This window comes from Camelus dromedarius, chromosome 8, assembly GCF_036321535.1.
Source record: "Camelus dromedarius isolate mCamDro1 chromosome 8, mCamDro1.pat, whole genome shotgun sequence".
In the NCBI taxonomy this organism is placed as follows: domain Eukaryota; kingdom Metazoa; phylum Chordata; class Mammalia; order Artiodactyla; family Camelidae; genus Camelus; species Camelus dromedarius.
The window spans coordinates 33,686,190-33,704,555 of NC_087443.1; the positions used below are offsets into that span (position 1 = coordinate 33,686,190).

An 18,366-nucleotide genomic window follows, 5' to 3' on the forward strand; every position below is an offset into this window, starting at 1 on the left:
GCCTTCAGGAGTTGGTTTTAGCCAAGTAGCCACGCTGAAATCCCATCACTGCCCACAGTGGCCTTGAGACAGCCACAGGGTGAATCAAAGCTTCCTTGCGCAGCCTGTGTGAGGAGGGCCACACAGAGGGAGGGTAGGATTTGGGAGTGGGTCACCTGCCTGTGGGGTCACATTACCTGCCAGGTATTCGATGACTGCGGCCATGTAGACGGGAGCACCCACGCTGATTCGGTACTTGAACGTCCCTTTCTTCAGGTAACGCATCAGCCTCCCCACTGGGAAGATGACCCCAGCCCTGGCTGAACGTGACAGCTTGGACATTTTCTTCTTCCCGCTCCGGCCCGACATCTTGCCTCAGTTTCCCTCTCAGCTTGCTGACACGGTGGCCTCCTGGCACTAAGTCAATGCTGGAAAGGAAAGATGGTGGGGTGAGGAAGGGCGACTGGCTGACATCTTGGGAATGGTGGCACGGCCCTAGAGCCCAGATGACACACATGAAGGCCCTGGGGAGGCAGCTGAGACTGGGCTGGCCCTACAGGGTGCTGTGGGAGGGCGGGGAGCTGGGCACCGGCAGGCCCACCCAAAAACAACTCCCCGCCCTGTCAAGCTCTCAGTAGGAAAGACCATGAAACTGTCAGGAGAGAAAGAGCTCACAGTCTTGTGGTCAGCCTCCACTTCATCATCTCCAGAACCTGTGAATCTGTGACTTGCATGGCAAAAGAGACCTTCGAGATGTGATTAAGCAAAGGATCTTAAGATGGGGGCGATGATCCTGGATCATCTGGGTGGGCATAATGTAATTGCAAGGGTCCTTTTAAGAGGGAGGCTGGAGATGAAAGCAGTGACAGGATGACAGGAGGAAATGGATTCTCCTCGCAGAGGCTCGCGAAGGAACCAACCCTGCTGACACCTTCGTTTTAGCCCATTGAAAGTGACTTTGGACTTCTGACCTCCAGAACTGTAGGAGAAGGAATCTGTATGGCTTTAAGCTACTAAATTTGGGGGTAATCGGTAATAGCGGCAATAAGAAAACTAATATGGTTCCTCTTTGCCCTAATTTGCTTCTGCCTCTTTTAATACACAGTACAAACTTGATATGGCCACACCTATCGTCATGGTTAGCTTTGACCAACAACTCAGATTTGATGTACACTTGTCAGTTGGAAACACTTTTCTCAGTTCTCCAATAATGTAGCATTCTTAAAAACAGAAACATGCCAGAAGACGCATTTTTATTGAACATGCTAATGCAGAGTAAGCAAGCACGGCAAATTAAAAGCCATAAGGCAACCCAAGCTTTTGCTCCTTGGGTTGAGGAACCCAGGCTGATTTGGGGGAGAAACTTCAGAATTAGCACAAAGAGGTGACTTCAGTACAATTCACTGAGAGACATGTATATGTCACTGTTATTTCAGGAAGCTATCTTTTGTGTGAAGATAAAATAATTATATACTTCTGAAAAAGTCTTTGTAAGCTAAAAGTGATTCAGAGAATTGTAAGAGAGCTTAACCTGTTTTTGGAGGGAGTATTGTCACCAAAAAGGGAATCGAAGCTAGAATAAATAAAAGTAAATTACAAAGGACAGATGAGCAATGAAAAGGAAACAGAAAAGTTCTAGGAAATATGTTAATGAATTAAAGCTCTCTGGCTCAAGGGCAACATCAGTCTCAGTGGCCACATTCTTTGGGGGTGGAAAATGAGAAAATCAAAAATTAATTAAAATTGGTTCTGTCTGTTGATGCAGCCATCTCAGATTTTGGCTAGGTGAGCTTACCAACAGCCAAGATGGCAAGGAAGAGGCCTAAGAAAATGGGTAGAAATATTATGGGAGAAAATGCTAAATAAACACATGGCTGATAGGAATGATTCAAACCTGGGATTTATTTAGTCTGGATGGAAGAATGAACACAGAATTTAATTTTCCAAAGCATCCAATTACTCCATATGACTGAGGAGTGTTTTATGAAAGCTAGGGAATTAGCAACAAACCCCATTCTCAACACCCTCTTATCCCTGAGGCGAATGATTCGGGTTGGAGGCATTTTACTACATACTTCACATAAATTATTTTTGGATGCTCATATGTACTTACTACACTCTTATTTTATGTTTCATTTTACCACCAAGAGATGTAGATATTCATCAAAGTTAAGTACAGGCAAAGATGAGCAAATAGCCTAAGAACATGATCCCTTTTCACAGTAAGGCATAGGGATAAACCAGTATCACCGTTTTTAGAACTTGCACATTTCTGCGCTTTTGCTGTGAACTCTCATAAATCCATTTACAGCTATTCTCTCTTTGATGAAGCAAGCAGCTGCATATTAGGATTATAACCATCAATTCATGCTGAAAAAACTTAGGTCAGGCGTCAGTAACTGTACAGAATATCCGCTGGTGGTCAGCCCTGTCCCTGGGGACAGGGGACACGTACAGCAACGTTAAAGGGTCCCTGTTCTCAGGGACAGCTACATGGCACATGTTGGCTAGCCGGTGGTGGTGTTCAGAATGGAGGTGGCCCCTGGTACAGTGGAAAGAGCTTGGGACCAGGCAGGAAGCCCTGGACGTGGTCCCACCTGTAAGGACCAGCTGTGTGAGTTCTGGGTGTCACTCACGTGGGCCTCAGCTGTAAAACAGGGAGGTGACTGATTGATCCTGAAAATCTCTCTGGTCTTAAACATTCCAACTTTTGGAAATGCACCTTCAATGGTTCTGGAAAAGAAGCTTAGTCTCTTTAAGAAGTGAGTTCTAAAGAGGTAAGAGCCTGTGCGGGTGTAGAAAGATATGTCAGTACTGGTGTCACCACAAAGCCAAGTATGTGCTTTTTTGCAGTTACTGGTAAGTGGGGGGAGGGGAGGATTAGAGGTCTGGTTGCTGAGGAAACCACCTGCAAAGCCCGTCACAGGATGGACACGCTCTGTGGATGCGATGTGCGCTGGATGGTCATCATCTCTCCTGCAGAGAGAAAACCCCAGGGAGTACGGACGCCGCAAGAGCGAGATGCCTCGTCCCCCCATCTCCAATACGTTTTTCTCAAATGAAAACAGACAGGGGAAGACCAGGAGTGTAGGATAAAGCCACCCAGGGACTTTCCCAATGTCAGCCGAGTGGAGTTACAAATTGCCCTGAAACTTGGAAATCAGGGCTGGCCCTAGAGGGAAAACAGGGGACTTGAGGGGGTTGATGCCTAACACGTTCATGAAGATAAAACAGCCAAGAAAGGAAAACCAGGGTTAGATCAAATGGAAGAACACATGCGCTGAATACTGTAAACAGTAATATTCAGGAATCACCCCCAGCACAGCACTTTGTTATAGGACTTTCTTTTTCTTCCAGACTTGCCTCTAGGTTAGGGCCTTAGAAAGAGCTGTGGATGCAGCGCCATTAGCTCAGCCTAAGCCTGAGACCGACTGTTACATGTGCTTTAGTAGAACTGGAGCTTTCTTGGTGCCTGGGGACCCATCTTTTCAGACGTCCTGCTGAGTGCAAGCAGCTGGGTGCCTGACTCCCGGCCCGAGGACTGGGAGGCCCCTGCACATTGGAAGAATCAGACCACCTCCGTGGACCCTTCAGAGCAGCAGAGGAGGCTCACAGCAGCCGACATGTCACACCTGCCGGAACCATGGATGGGGGCAGTGCTGTGCCTCCTTGGACCCCTTGAGAGAAGACCCTGCTTCCTAAAGCCCACCTGCCCCCCAGCCCGTGCTGGAATCTGCCTGGAGTGGTGAAAATGATAACCCCTAACTTCCTTCTTTTCCAGGCCAGCCCTTCCCCTGACTCTGTGCAATCTTGGGAAATCAGGAGTTAAACATTTTGAATGGGTTTTACCTACTTTCTGTGATTTTGAATCTTTGCATAGGGCCACTCATTGAAAGAGAAAAGAACTATTGCAATGTGAAATTTGTTTCCATCAGACTGATATTTAAATGTTTACATTTATTTACCTTTTGCTCTAAAACAAGTTTTGTTCTAATTAGGCAAAGCTTAAGGACTATAGTACCTGATGTTTGTTTATAGGTTTGAAGAAAGAATACGGCTGGATGAAGCTCTTCCAGTAGTTATACAGACTATGTGGGGAACTTAGCAGGAAATGAGAACCAGACGGGATACAACCTAGGTCCACAATATACCCGTCCTTCCATATCTGCAAGACCAAGGTACAGCCAAGGTGTAAATTCTCATAATTACTCGCAAAGTGAATAGGAGAGTTCTAAGCATGTTAAGTGGTGGTGATGGGGGGAACAGGAAAATAAAACTCGAAACTCAGGGAAGAAGCTGGGAGAAGGCGGTGTCGCCTGCTCACTCCCTTTCACTGCCAGGAGCCCAGCAGTTGGGAGACCACTGGTTTTGTGTGTGCTGGGGAAGCGGGTATATCGGCCTCTGTTGTTTTAGGATTTATTTTTATGTTTAGGTTTTAAGCCCATAAGAACACCGATGAAATTAGGTTTTTACAGATATCGCAAGGGTAAATATTAAATTGCAGCACTGACTCAGACATGGGCAATAAACTCACACCAGCCTATTCAAATAACTACTGTATTTCATTGATTTTATGATGTACTTTAAAAAAAATTTTACTATCTCTAGAAATCAGTATGCATCTTGCAATCTATGACATCATAGATTCAATGAAAGACAGTATTTATGGAGCATTTATTGAATAAGAAACTACATTAGATGCTGTGGAATAGACATGGCCCTTGTCCTCAAATATTTTCCAATGAAGTTGCGTGACAGATCATAATAAAGTTTTAGACAGATGCTAGAGCCACAGTTCCCAAACTGTGTGCCAAGGGACCTGGGACACAGCAGTGGATGTTTAAGCTTTCAAGTGAAATACAGTGATGGTCGACCTCTGCTGGTCCCCACAACTACCAGCTCCTTGTGGTTCACGGTAGATTGTACTGTTCGTTTTGGTGATACCATTACTTTGCAAAGTTTGAGGTTTTGGCTGTTGCTGTGGTTAAAAGCAAGTGCCAGGTGAAAATCAATATGGAACAGAAAATTAGAGTGGTGGTGTCCAATTGGATTCCAAGATTGGAGAAGCTGTGTAGTGCCCAACAGGTGTATAAATCCTCTTTGTAATTCACCATAGTTATTTAAGAATGGGATGCAAATATTCTCTGTTCTTCTAATTCATGTATTATTATTTTCTCAAACAGCTGCGAAATTGTTAGGACAGAAACACTTATTAAGTTGTTGGGACCTACCACTTAATAAATGGGATGGAAGGCATTTCTTCTGGCCTTGGAGGCTCTGCGAAACAATGGCGGAGATCCTAAGTTCTCTGTGAACTTACACAAGCTTAAACATATCATTACGACTAGCTCAGGGTCACCCCGAGGCCAGGAAAACAAGAAAGTTAAAGAAGTTATTTTAAAATTTGAATTTATCTTTAAATCTAATATTTGCACCTAGTAAAGCAAAGCAAAAAGGTGAAGAAATGTATTATTTTAATTTCTCCACTGTTTGCCTTAAAAACTTTAAATAATACACGTCAATCCCTATTTCTGACTCCACCACCTTCAGGTACTGTCTGCTGAGCCGCTGTCATGTAAGATGGGGCTGTGTGCTCCTGCGTCCTTCCCTGGCCCTCTCCTCCCGACTACACCTCCCTACTTCCACCTCTAACTTCTATACTTTCCACTATCACGACTTGTAACATTTGTATTTTGTTCTGTAATCACAACGAAATCTCCCACATTTTGTCCCTAGGTTTAATTGTGAAAGTTAAATGCCAATGCACAGCATCTATATGATTAAGACTTTGTAAACGTTGTTCCCTTCAGAATTGAGTGGGATGCTAGCTTCACACTTCCTTCTCTGTGGTCCAACACTAAGACCCTTTTGTCTTAGTATCAAGAAGTGGATTCTCTTGGTTCTGAAAACTTGTTCAAAATCATCCCACATTTAACTTGGCTTCCCACTTGGATCACGTCTTTCGTGGAGAGCCTCCCCCACCTGCCCAAGTTACTACAGGCATACCTTGGGGACATTGTGGGTACAGCTCCAGAACACCCCAGTAAAATGAGTCACAAATATTTTTTGGTTTTCCAGCACATATAAAAGTTATGTTTTTACTATACTGTTGTCTATTAAGTGTGCAATAACATTATATCTAAAAAAAAGCATACATACCTTAATTAAAAAATACTTTATTACTAAAAAATTGCTAAAACAATAGTAACATCAAAGATCGCTGTTCACAGATCACCATAACAAATATAATAGTAATGAAAAAGTTTGAAATACTGTGAAAATTACCAAAATGTGACAGAGACATGAAGTGACCAAATGCTGTTGGAAAAATGGTGCCGACAGACTTGCTCAAACCCCAGGCAGCGCTGCCACAAATCTTCACTTTGTATAAAAAAAAAGGGCAATATCTGCAAAGCTCAATAAAATAAAGTACGTCTGTAATTACAGACGATCCTTGTTATGCACAGCAGTTCTGTTCTAAAAAGTAGCCAGGACGCTGAATTAATGAATATGGAACAACTATACCTGGGGAAACAGGGTTAGGTTGCTGTGAGCCTCTGTCACAATATTTTCATTAACGGATCAATACATAACCTCGTTTGATGTGTGTTTCTGTTTAAAGACACCTTATTTAACATGATTTGTTGATTCATTAACATCGAACTCACAGCCAGCAGCACCAAAACTCTTGCTTGAACACATATTTTCTCCATGAGGCACATCTCAGCCTCCTTGTGCTTAGGAACATTTGACAGCACTTGAAGACTACACTTGGGGGCATTTTAAACAGTGAAATCACTAACAGAAAGCACAAAGATGTGAAAAATAGACCACTAAAAGGACTGTCATGTGCAGGGTGGGAGATGACACAAGAAGGCAGAGAGTGTGGCCTTGTTTGACCTCGGCTGGGAAGGTGCACAATGGGTGGGTCAGCTTTTTCCTGCTCTGTGCGTGGAATGACTGCAAAAGCGCCACGAGCATTGGCTTTGGGTTACAAATCAATTTTGGCGAGTAGGCGAGTTCGCAAATATGGACTCTGTGAATTATGAGCGCCGATTGTACTTTCCTTTGTTCTTGCTGATGAAAGAGAAATGTGCCTTTACCATATTCTAAAAATCACCCAGCTTCTCAGTCACACTGTTCTTTGCAGGGGCCACTTTTTGCCCAGACACATTGTTCCTGGAGCCCTCTGACCTGGGCTCCAGTGTAGAGTGTTTTACCTCTGGGTCATGCTGGAAATGTCTTCCCAGCTCATCCCTGATGCCACGACTTCCTCTTTCTTGGCTTCCTCCCTTGTTTTCCTGTTATTTGCCCCACTCCTCAAAAACAGTAACTCTTCAGAAACAGTACGGAGAAGTAAACTTTGTTTTCTTATACAAAGTTAATTGTCTTTATTGAATGATCTTTGGATTATCATTTGGTGCAGTTTCTAGCCTCAAAATTTCCAGCATCAAAATCATTTTGCTTCAGTGTTTTGAAACCATTGATCTATCGTTTTTGGCATCCAGTGTTACAGAGAAGTTTGGTGGCCTCATCCTCCCAAGCTTTAAAATTTTCTCTGTATGTTCTAAAATTTCACAAGGATGTGTCTAGGTGTGGGTCCCTCCTTCCTTTCCTTCTGCTCAGCACTTTGTGATAAACTGCTCAATCTGAAGACTCTTCATAACTCGCAGAATTCTTTCCCTGTTATGTATTTGTTTATTTCCCACCTCTTTATTTCTCCCACTTCTCCCTTTACTTGTCTCTTACTGGGCTACCTGTAAACCAGGGTTTGGATCTCCTGGATTGCTTCCCTAAATCTCTTATTCTTTTCCTTCCATTTCTCAGTCCTTTTAATTTTTAATTTTGGGGATCATATTATTAATTTCCAAGAGCTGTTTCTTGTTCTCTGATTGTTCTTTTTTCACAGCATCCTGTTCTTTTATGAATGCACCATGTCTTCCCATCTCTCTGAAACTAGCTGGGATGTGTTTATGTCATCTTCTTTCTCTAAATTATTTTATTCAGTCAGTTGTCCTATTTATTTATTTTCATTGTTTTTCATGTTGGTTTTTCCTAAATGCCTGGTGATCTTTGGTCATGAATTCATATTTAAGAATGAAAGGCAAGGGTTCTTATTCAAGGTGGGTAGACAAGCTTTCCTCAGCTATTGTTTGGTAGGCATGAGACCTCTGGGTACATGCACAGGGCATGCCAACTAGCAGGCATCACCTTAGGATGCCCAGTTAGGAACTGGGAGCCCCCAAAAGCCAGAATGAGGGAGTTTTACTTGGTAGAGCCATACCCATCCTCCAAATTCTAGACAAGCCCTGCAGTTGTTTGATTTCTTTAGAAAAGAAACCTCAGCTCGTTAGTTTGGAGGGTACATGGCAGATTGCTGGAACCTCTACTAGGAGGAGGGCAGGGAGAGAGGCCAATTCACTGAGCTGTTCTGGAGATGACCTTCAGTGACTCTCGATTTCTCACCCTGCCCACCTTCAGGGCAGCTCCCTCCTGCTTCATTCTTAGCTGTGGCTCTTACTGTAATGTCGTCCACATGTCCCTATGTACTTTCAGTCGTCCAGAAATTGGCTGAAATCTCCCATCTGCTGATGACCATCACCAGCCCCTGCCCCTTGGTTATGAAGTGTTTATTTTCTTTGCACTTCTTTACCACTATTTCTGTGGACTCCAGAGGAGGAACGCTCATGTGCTCAGAGTCCATGATTGAGAACTGGAAACTGAAAGTGTCATTTTAATTTAACATCTTAACAAACATCATTTGGGAATTAGCCTAGAAATGAGTACACCAGTAAAGAGAAAAAGCTCTAGTGCTTTGTAATTGAGTAAGAATTCATATTGAAAAATTTAGATTACTTTCAGCACCAGGTGAGTCACTGGAAACTAACTGGTCTTGAGATAATTGAGGCATATACAATTTCACATCAGGAGATTGTGTAAGGCTCACTAATGTAATAGAATCAGATTCAGTGTGTTCGTATTTTCATGATTATAGCATATGGGATTCCTATAAACAATACTTAAAACTATACTGTAATCCCAGATGGGAGGAGAGGAAAAGTCCCAAGCATTTGCCCTTACTGAATGAATTGCTCTGGGGAGAAACAGCAAGCTCTACTTAATACACTGTCTTCATGAAAAGACAAACTAATCTGGGTACTTTAGACCAATATTTTCCTTTCATTTAAATAAATTCTTTCTCAATAGTAGAGAGCTGATAAAGAGTAAACTATTTTTCATGCCTCACACAACGTCTTGAGGTTTTTGTGATATGCAAACCGATGAGGAACACGACAAAGTAGCCAACTGGCAAGATGGTCCCTCAGCAGCCGCCAGCAATCCCGATTCAAACTACCATTTTTCTGCTGTCTAGCTTCTGCAAAGCATCTTTTAAAAAGAGAGAGAGAGAGCAGTCAGCATTTGAGATTGGGAGCAATAATTATAGGCCAGTGTGTCACAGGTGAAGTTTAGCTGGGCTGGAGAACCACCTGGACGAGGGATCTAGAAAGACAAGACGGCTTATTTTAAGTACTCTTTTGGGATCATTCCCTTAAATCTAGAAATAAGAGGTCTTATAGCTTTTTAATGATGGAAATGAATTTAAAAAAACTTTAAATGTTTTCTGAAATGTTCATAAACATGAAATTCAGTGTCATCCCTTAATGGATTCGTGTACTGTTTTAAAATTGCTGAAATTTATTCAATTTATTCATTTTTAGTTCCCATGATATTTCCTTAATCTGTAGTATTGTGCTTCAAAATATTTTATACTGTAAATATTTATGAAAAAATGAAGTAGACAGTGTAATGAAGCATCTTTACTTTGTCAGTTCAAAACTATCCTTTGGGAGAATAAAATGAGATGAAATAAAACTAGGTAGGATATGAGGGAATTCAATATAAATATATTAACTATATGTAGAAATATATATGTAAAGGGTCTGGAAAAAATCTCTTAGCCTTACACCTGATAGAATTCTAAAATATTTTGGTGTGTTCCCCTAAGTACTGTATCAAAATAATAGTAGTTTATTAGCATTATTTTGTAGCTGTAAAAACCATTTTCAGTAGTACTAGCTAAATCACTTGCTCTATTACACTTCCATTTATGAACTCCAAGGGCAAATCATTATTGCACAAGTAATACTTTCCAAACCATTTTCTTCCAAGGCCACCTTTAAGTGAATGAGAAGAGTCAATAATTTTATCGTCGTATATGTTAACGCACATTAACAATTTATAACGGAAAGAGCTACATCAAATGCAATTTCATCAAAATGACACTCGGATCAAATTAACCAAATTAACCAACCATGAACACTGGAACCAAGCATTAACCCAATTTATTTAAATTATACTATTGGATTACAAATCATTCCCTTTTAAAAAAGCATTTCATGTCATGTCCTGGAATAATCTGGCGGGAAACTCAACTGCCAGCACGTTCTTTATAATTCAGAGGCAGAGGATATATGGCTTTCTCAGCATTCTAGCCAGGATGGGGAAGCAGAGAGTGGGATGGAGCAGCCAGGAAGTGGATTTAGGATACTTGCTGCCACTGCAGGACACAGTGACTTTTTTTTTTTTTAACACGTTCTGTCTTGTTGATCCAGAGCTCAGAGTCTTTTTTTTTCCTTTGCTATTAGTCTTATATTATTTTCTAATATAAATATATTGGTACTAGTTGGATGAGAAATGAATATAAATGAATGAATAAAAATACTTCTAGTTCTGTTTGATTCTGAGTTAGTCATGGACCCCAGAAGAAAATGAATTGGTTTGCTTTCCTGAGTCGATTTATTCATGGAAAACAATATAAAAACAAAACCCTTCACTGGGTCCAGCCTGGCTTTGTCTTTTTGCTTTTTGAGAATTAACAAATTGGAACAGTAGGCAAGCTATCCTGTTTCCTTAAAATTGAATAGTTTCAAATTAATAGTGAGGTTTACTGTTATACAATGACCTGTCTTGCTGCTCCAAGCAGGGAACTGGCTCCGAACCAAGCTGAGCTGCTCAGTGGGAGTGAGGGCATGTGGGAGCTCCCTTTGGGGATGGTGACTGGACCAGGACCAGCCAGTGGGTGGGCTGCAGCCCCTGGTGCTGCCTGACCCACCAGGGGATCCGAGAGACATCCATGACTCCTGGGCAACCGAGTACACAGGTGAGGCCAGTTATGGGCTCTCAAAGCTAGAATCGACTGTGCTCTGAGCAGAGGCAGCCGTCCCGGAACCCTTCTTCCTCCATCCCTCCCTCTGCCTGCTCCTCCCAACCCTGTCTTCCTTACTCTCCATCCTAAGGCAATGGCTGCACTGTGGGGACAAGTGGCTGGGGGGTTGTTGCTTCAGTTGCAGTATTCTATGCTGGTGACAGGTAGTGCTGCTCCCTGGTCAGAGCTGTGTGGGTCCCCCACAGCCCCGGGCCCTGGCATGTTGTATCACCTGCACCAGGTAAGGGTGACCCCCAGCCATGCAGTGCCATTCTGTCTGTGAGTGGAACCAGCTGTTCGTCTAGGGTACATCATGGTGGTAGGACGGAAGAGGCAGTGGACTGGGGGTGGGGTGGGGCGGAGAAGGGGGCTCCAGGTCTGCACTGACCTGCTGTGGCTCTTGGGCAAATCAGTTGATTTTTCAGAACCTCCCTTTTGTTCAAAAAAAAAAAAGAAGAACCTTTCAGAAGCTCTAGTCTATATAACACATGGAAGCGGGGGAGCTATGCTGGTTGGCATGGAGAAGGACTGGGATGCTTGATGGCTTGGTCCCCACCCTTTCCTGCCTTGCGCTTCCAAGGAACGCTGGACCTTGTGGAGCTCCACTGGACAACCATGTCATCAGCCTACCTCTGAGGTCCTCTCTGACCTAAAAAGTTGCTGCTATTCTCAGAAGATGCTCAAAGTGTCACTCCTTCTGACTCCCCACCTTCATCTGTCACTTACATTCATAGAGATGATACAACTGGGTAGGATTAAATCATATCCAGGCGATCTTTCCTTTGAAGTCATGATTTAATCACCCACGACAAGCACAGAAAAGAAAAAGTGGGTCTGAAAAACTGCTTTACTTTGTTTATGGACTGCCTCTTTCTCCACCCCAAGACAATGATCTGCATTGTTTACTAAACAGTCAGAGATGAAAATCCAGTTTAGAAGCAAAAGGGCAATGCCTGAGTTGATGACCATCTCACTGAAATTCTGGAAGACTGGTCAATTTGGAAGTTCAGCACTCTGGTGGGGAACCCCGTGAATTACCGTCTCATCTAAAAGTTTATGTTGTGTATTGTATAAGCTATTGGAATTTACCTTTTCATAGTCTACCACCACTATTTACTGTAACGGTTTTATTGAGCAGTGAAGGCAGCACAAAATATGTTACATAATTCTGTGTATGTACCGTTACTGGGGCCAGGCCAGAGAAAACAGGGGCTGGGTTTTCCAGATAAGTTTGATTTCATTTTGTTATATTTTTGTCCCGTTGTCATGGAAGTAACCCACATTTAGGCATCGAAACTATATCTCCAGGACTGCCTCTCGTATCCAGAAACGACCTCCAAATCTTTGGTGAGACCATGTGCTACAATTTTGGATTAAACAATACAGTCACTGTAGCTAACTCTTCTGGCATCACTGAAGTAAACGTCCCTGTATGAGGCTGGTCCTACGTCTATTTCCACACACATTCTGTCAAAGCACGGGAATTTTGACTTGAATTACTTACTCCATTCCAAGTCCAAATTGGCAATGCCAGTCAAATAAATCGGGCAAAGTATGATGGATGATGAGATGGATAAATGAACAGTAAGGGCTTCAGAGAAACCACCAAATTTATCTTATTTAATACTTTGTGACAAGACAGTTTAAAGTACAGTGTGATGTGGCTCAATCTGATGCTCTTTATCTTTTATTGACACAGTCAGGTAAAATGGTGATGCAAAGAGGAATTTTAAAATAAAATTTGCATACACTCATGTTAAAATGAACATCATCTGAGAATCAGCAGAACCCTGGCACTTCCTGTTCCCGCCACATGCATGTAAGGATGTGGGGCTGTGGAGTGAGGCTGCCTGGGTGGGAGTCCTCAGAACACCACCCACGGGCACATTCTTAGCCTTTCTTTTCTTTTCTGTTAGGTGGGTATAACAGCAGTACCCATCTATAGGGCTGCTGTAAGAATCAAACGTGCTAATACATTTAAGGTGCTTAGAACAGTACCTGGCAGGCAGTGAGGCATTTAATAAACATTAGCTATTGTGACTTATTCCCACAAAAGAAGCAGTTTTAGAGACTATTTTCACAGAACGCAGGCCAACATTTTAATTCAAAAGCACCCATTATAATACCATAGTGCTGGATGTGTGTGTAACATGAGGCTTAAAACTCAGCGATGTCTTCCTGTTTCTCTCATTGATCTCAGGAGCTAATGTAAAGACATGCTAGTCCTGGGAGAACTCTGAGAGCCACATTGTCTACTCAGAACCTCTGTGACAGCACATACTTTTGTTTTTTCTCAGGCTGGGCACTTTGGGGTCCCCTCTTGTTCTAATGCCAGATTCCCCACATTCCCTCTGCCTGGGAATTCACAGTTGTCCCAATATTAGACTCATGAGATTTCACAAAATCATAATCTAAGACTGCAAGGGACCTGAGTGACCAGTCATTTAGAACTTCCCCCAATTTTAGCCACAATAAAAGTGAGGGGTGGGAGTAAAACGACTTGTCCATGGCTACACAATCTGTGTGAGACCAGACGGAGACCCAGCCCCTTGGCCCCCGCCTTCTGGAACTTTGATCTGGGGCTGTTTCTCCTACACCCGGTCGCATATTTCACCCCCTCTGGCACCTAGCAGAGTAATACATACACATCTGACATTCAACGAATTCCTTAAATGAGCGAATGAATAGGTGAAACCAACCTTAAATATCTGTTTCAAAAGCATTTCGGGGTTCATTTTGTAATTTGCAGAGGGGGAAGGATGAACTATCTTCTCAAATGCTTTTCCCTTCTATCTAATTCCCAATATACATCCCACTGTGCGTCCAGGGGGAAAATAATCCCCTGTCCTCAAGTTTCCACTACATTCTTTTTTAAAATACCACCTTCCAACACCCTTGTTAGAACTCATGTCCTCTAGTGGCTCTTTTTTGCCTGCTACATCTAACTTAAGATATTCATAGAATCGTAGCAATGAAAGCAATTGTGACCTGTTCATTTAGCTCCCTCCCCAGCCTGAAGGTGGGCAGGCCAGGCCAGGCCAGGCCAGGGCTCGGCCTGCGAGGGAATGCACTTCATCAGGCTGAGAAAGAGGAGGGCCTTGGTGCGCTCTGTGTCGGCGGCAGGATTCCTTCTACCTGCTTTGTCCCCACTCCCTTTCTCCCTCCAAATCCTGCTATATTCTCTGTGAAGCCTCGCCCAGTCCCTCCCTCCCAGCTTAGAATTCTCTTCTCCCTTTAAAAACTGTTGTAGCATTTTAATTATGGCTTTTATTACACAGTATCAATCACTTTTAAATGAACTGTGTTTAGTTATCCAAGCAACATATAAATTCATTCAAGTTGTAAAATTTCAAATATTGTAACAATGGTTACGGGTGGGTGTCTTGTTCCACACCTTTCCTATCCATTTACGTATGCATTCTTACTTATAGACATTCAGAATTTTGTTTTTACATAAATGGTACCATACAACACATATTGTTCTGCAATTTGCTTTTTTTTGGTTAATAATACGTCCGATGATCTGTCTTAGTATATATAGACTTACTTCAACCTTTCTAACTGCTGCTAATTTTCCAGAAGATGTGCCAGAGTTTATTTAGCAATTCCCTATTGATGGCCATCAGATTGTTTTCAATTTCAGAACTATCAAAACTTTGCCATGGAAGGGAATTACATGATCTGCATACATGTGTCTGCTTCTCTAGGATACATACTAAGAAATGGAATTGCTGGGTCACAGAATGTGCACATTATTAATTTGAACAGTGCCAAACTGCCCTCCAAATTGGCTATATCAATTTACACACTTGTCAGCAGTGTATAAAAATACCCATTTTCCCACTCACTTGCCAATCTTAATCACTTTCCCCCTTCTTTTATCTGCATATATATTTTATTTCCTAGGCTTGGAGGTGAAAGCTGAGAGCAGGGCCCATGATCTCGTCATATTTGCATTTCTTTCCCCAACCAGAAGTGTTTAATAGTTGGTGCTCCATAAATGCTTGTCCAATGATCTCTAACCGTAAGTTTTTCATTCATCTCTGTGCAATACACACTTTTCCAAAGCATTTACCAAGACAGCATCTGACTTTGAGGACGAAAAATATTCTTAAGAAAATTGGTTGATTTTTTTTTTGCACATTCCTCCCCCTGAACAAGTTACAGATATCTTTCATTTAAAGTTGCCTACAACAGGATTCTCTCCTGCCTTGCTGGCAGGAGGCAGTGAAAACAGACCTGGTTGTCTCAGACAAAAGCTAGCAGGGTGTCCCACCTACTGGGAAACAGCAGACCAAAGGCACCTCACAATCCCTGGGAACTAGACAGAAGATGGAATGGTGAGGGAATAGGGTCACAATCTTTGGAACATTCTGGATCCAAGGAGGTAAATTCTTCTATAGAGTTTTGAAATAGAGGAAACCATTAATGTCTAAAGCATGGCAATAAATGGATCCAGGTGAGGAGGAACTGTGACAGGGTAGGAAAAACTGGAGTGAAGAATTGGGCATATTTTTAAAGGAAATTTAGATCCAGGAAATAGGGGTTTTAAAGGTGTGAATTATATGATTTAAGATAAACTTTTCCTCCAGGCAGTGCCTATATTTATTTATATGATAATCTTGGGCTAAGGAAATTCTAAAAATCCATGAGTGTGGTTCCAAATCTTGGTGCTGTGAATATTTATTTGAGGAAAAAAGAGTTTTCCAAAGAGGTAAGAGATAACTTTCAGCTAAATATGAACAAATTGAGAATTATGTGTAGTTTGGTTCGTGTTTCACAAAGAAACTGCTCCTAAATAAGAAACAGCATAAATGAACACACGTTTGCTCTTCTTAATAATGTCTCTTTTTCTCTCACCTATTGAACCGTTTCAGTAGCAACTGTGCAGCCCAGTGAGTGTACAAATGCATTTCGACACAAACACAAATGAGCAAAGTGAAGAAACCGTTTGCCATGCTGGACCGATCGCCTCTGGGGTAATGGGCCCCTGAGGTCTCCAGGGGCTTAGACCTGTGCCGGGTTTTGAATCACTCTGAGAGGCTGGACCAATACCTCAGTTCATCAGCGCTGTTGCAAAACCGGAACCGCCTTTACTTTACCATCCGGGCCTCGGGGCTGTGGTCCCTGCTGGACCTCCACAAACACACGTGGACCCAGGCTTTGGTTTCTAGGCCCATGTCTTCTTGCCCCTTTTTCATTCCTTCCCCCACCCTGGGGCCGTTGCCAATAGACCCAGCAGTGACCGGGCCTAAATCAAGCCCGCGGTGGCCCATTTCAGGGCAGGAAGAATGAGGGGCTGGAAACTGCTGGAGGAGGAGACGCATTTGGCCCTTTGGGTTTCAGTGCCCTTATGGCCATTGTGTGAAACAAAGAGGGCAGGAGCAGAGGGCGCCCCCAGGAGGAAAGGCGGGGAAAGACACCCGCGGGCGCGATTAAGGAGGCGGGCGAGGCTGGAACTAGGTTGCTCCTGGAGAGCAGGCTGGACGCCCAGGAGGTAGGGCCGGTCCCCGCCCGCGCCGCGCCCCGCACGCGATTCGCCCCGCGTCTGGCGCCTGGCGCAGCCCTTTTCTGCGTCGCAGCCACTTTACTTTTATTCCCTTTCCCCTTATTATTATTATTTTTTCCCGCGCAAAGCGGGGACCCAGGACTGCCCAGGCGAGTAGCGGAGGGGCCGCCATTTCCCGGGGAAAGCGCAGCGCGCGTCGGTACCGGGCGCCCCGGAAAGGGAACCGGAGGGGAGTGCCCGGCCCGGAGCCCTCCTCTGCGCGGGCCCGGGGTTCTCAGCCACCCGCGGCGCCCCGCTCACCGCGCAGCAGCCCCCGGCCCTCTCCCCCGCCGCCTGCGTCCCCGGCCTGACCTTCTCCGGCGCGGCCCGCCCCCGGACCCCGGACCCTTCCCTCCGCCCGGCGCCTCCGCGCCCCTTCCATTGTCAGCCCGGAGCAGCCGGCGCCCGCCTCTGGCACCCTCAGAGGCCCCTCGAGCGGCCCTGCCAGGGCTCCCTCGGCTCCTGCACAGACCAACGCCCCCGGACCAGTCCCCCTCAGCAGCCCGGCGCCTCCCTCCTCCCCCTTCTGCGCCCCCAACTCCGCATCCCCAGGAGCCCTCCGCTCCCTCGCGTCCACCCTCGCCCGGGGCCCGCGGCTGGACCCCGCATCTCTCCTCCTCTCTCTCTCTCATCGCCCAAGATGCCCCCGTCTCCTTTCTGGCCGCAAGAATTTTACCGCTCCTTTAGCAACACCCCCCCACCCCTTATTTCCTGAAGAAGCAAGTTGGGCACCTTGAGTTATTAATTTTTCTTTCTTTTTTTGGCGGGGAGGGTCGGCTCTCGGGGGTGCGCCCGCCGGGGCTGGGCGGCGGTGAGAGGGAGGGGGGTTCTCTCCGGCTCCTGCACTGCCCCCACGGCGCGTTTTGTTTCCAGACCCCGAAGCCCCCTGAACAATAATGCCATAGCTATGGCGGGCTCACCTGGTGCTGCGCCGCCTGCTCGGGGCGCCCGGTGCCCTCTGCGCGCCGCTCCCCGGGCGCAGGTTCGGCCCGCGCGGCGCCGGTGCCGGGCAGGACTCTTTGCCTTTCTTTGGGTTCTATCTGTGCGTGTCAATGGCGGCAAGCGGCAGTTCTCCGGGCCGCGGATAGTAGCGGGGGGAGGAGGAGGAGGGAGAAGGGATTGCTCCTTCTCCACATAACCACCTCTAGGAGGAGTCGCTCAGCCTCATCCCCCGCCAGCCCAGGCTCCGCGACGGGTCCGGGGCTTTCGGTGGGGCTTGATGAGCTATTGTCCTTCAGGAGCATTAATGATGAAGCTGCGCGGCCTCCGCGTGGCTGGCGGATCTGCTGGATGCGCCGAGGGCCACTTACTAAGATGAGGCTTTCCCCAGAGCTGGGGACAGAGGCGCTATGGTTACTATCCAGAATCTCCTATTAGTAGGATCCACCTTTGATGGAAGAAGGTGAAAGCGAAAAATGCCACCTTCGGTGGTTTCGTGTCCTTAAATAATAATAAATACCTTACCAATTGTGTCCACCCCTAGGACGATAGAATAGGGTGGCCATAGCCTGATGAAGTGAGAATTTATATCCATGCCTGCTTGTTGGCTTTTTATAAATTAAGACAGATTTAGAATCCAGCGTTGCCTATTATTTGGAGTACCAGATGTATGTTTTCGTGGGTAAGACTGTGT

The 18,366-nt window shown here is 44.8% G+C and overlaps 1 protein-coding gene across 3 annotated transcripts in view; it reads right to left on the minus strand.

The window, feature by feature from the left end:
• LOC105099876 (core histone macro-H2A.2) overlaps positions 1–17,953 on the minus strand; it is a 43,371-nt gene extending 25,418 nt beyond the window's left edge. For all 3 annotated transcript variants that reach the window (XM_031461157.2, XM_064488103.1, XM_064488102.1), the window contains exons 1-2: positions 17,654–17,953; positions 177–407 (exon numbers count right to left, since the gene is read on the minus strand). In XM_031461157.2, coding sequence (XP_031317017.1) covers positions 177–348 — 172 coding nt within the window. In that variant the 5' untranslated portion in view covers positions 349–407; positions 17,654–17,953. The remainder of the gene's footprint in view (positions 1–176; positions 408–17,653) is intronic.
• Between the last annotated feature and the right edge of the window lie 413 nt (positions 17,954–18,366).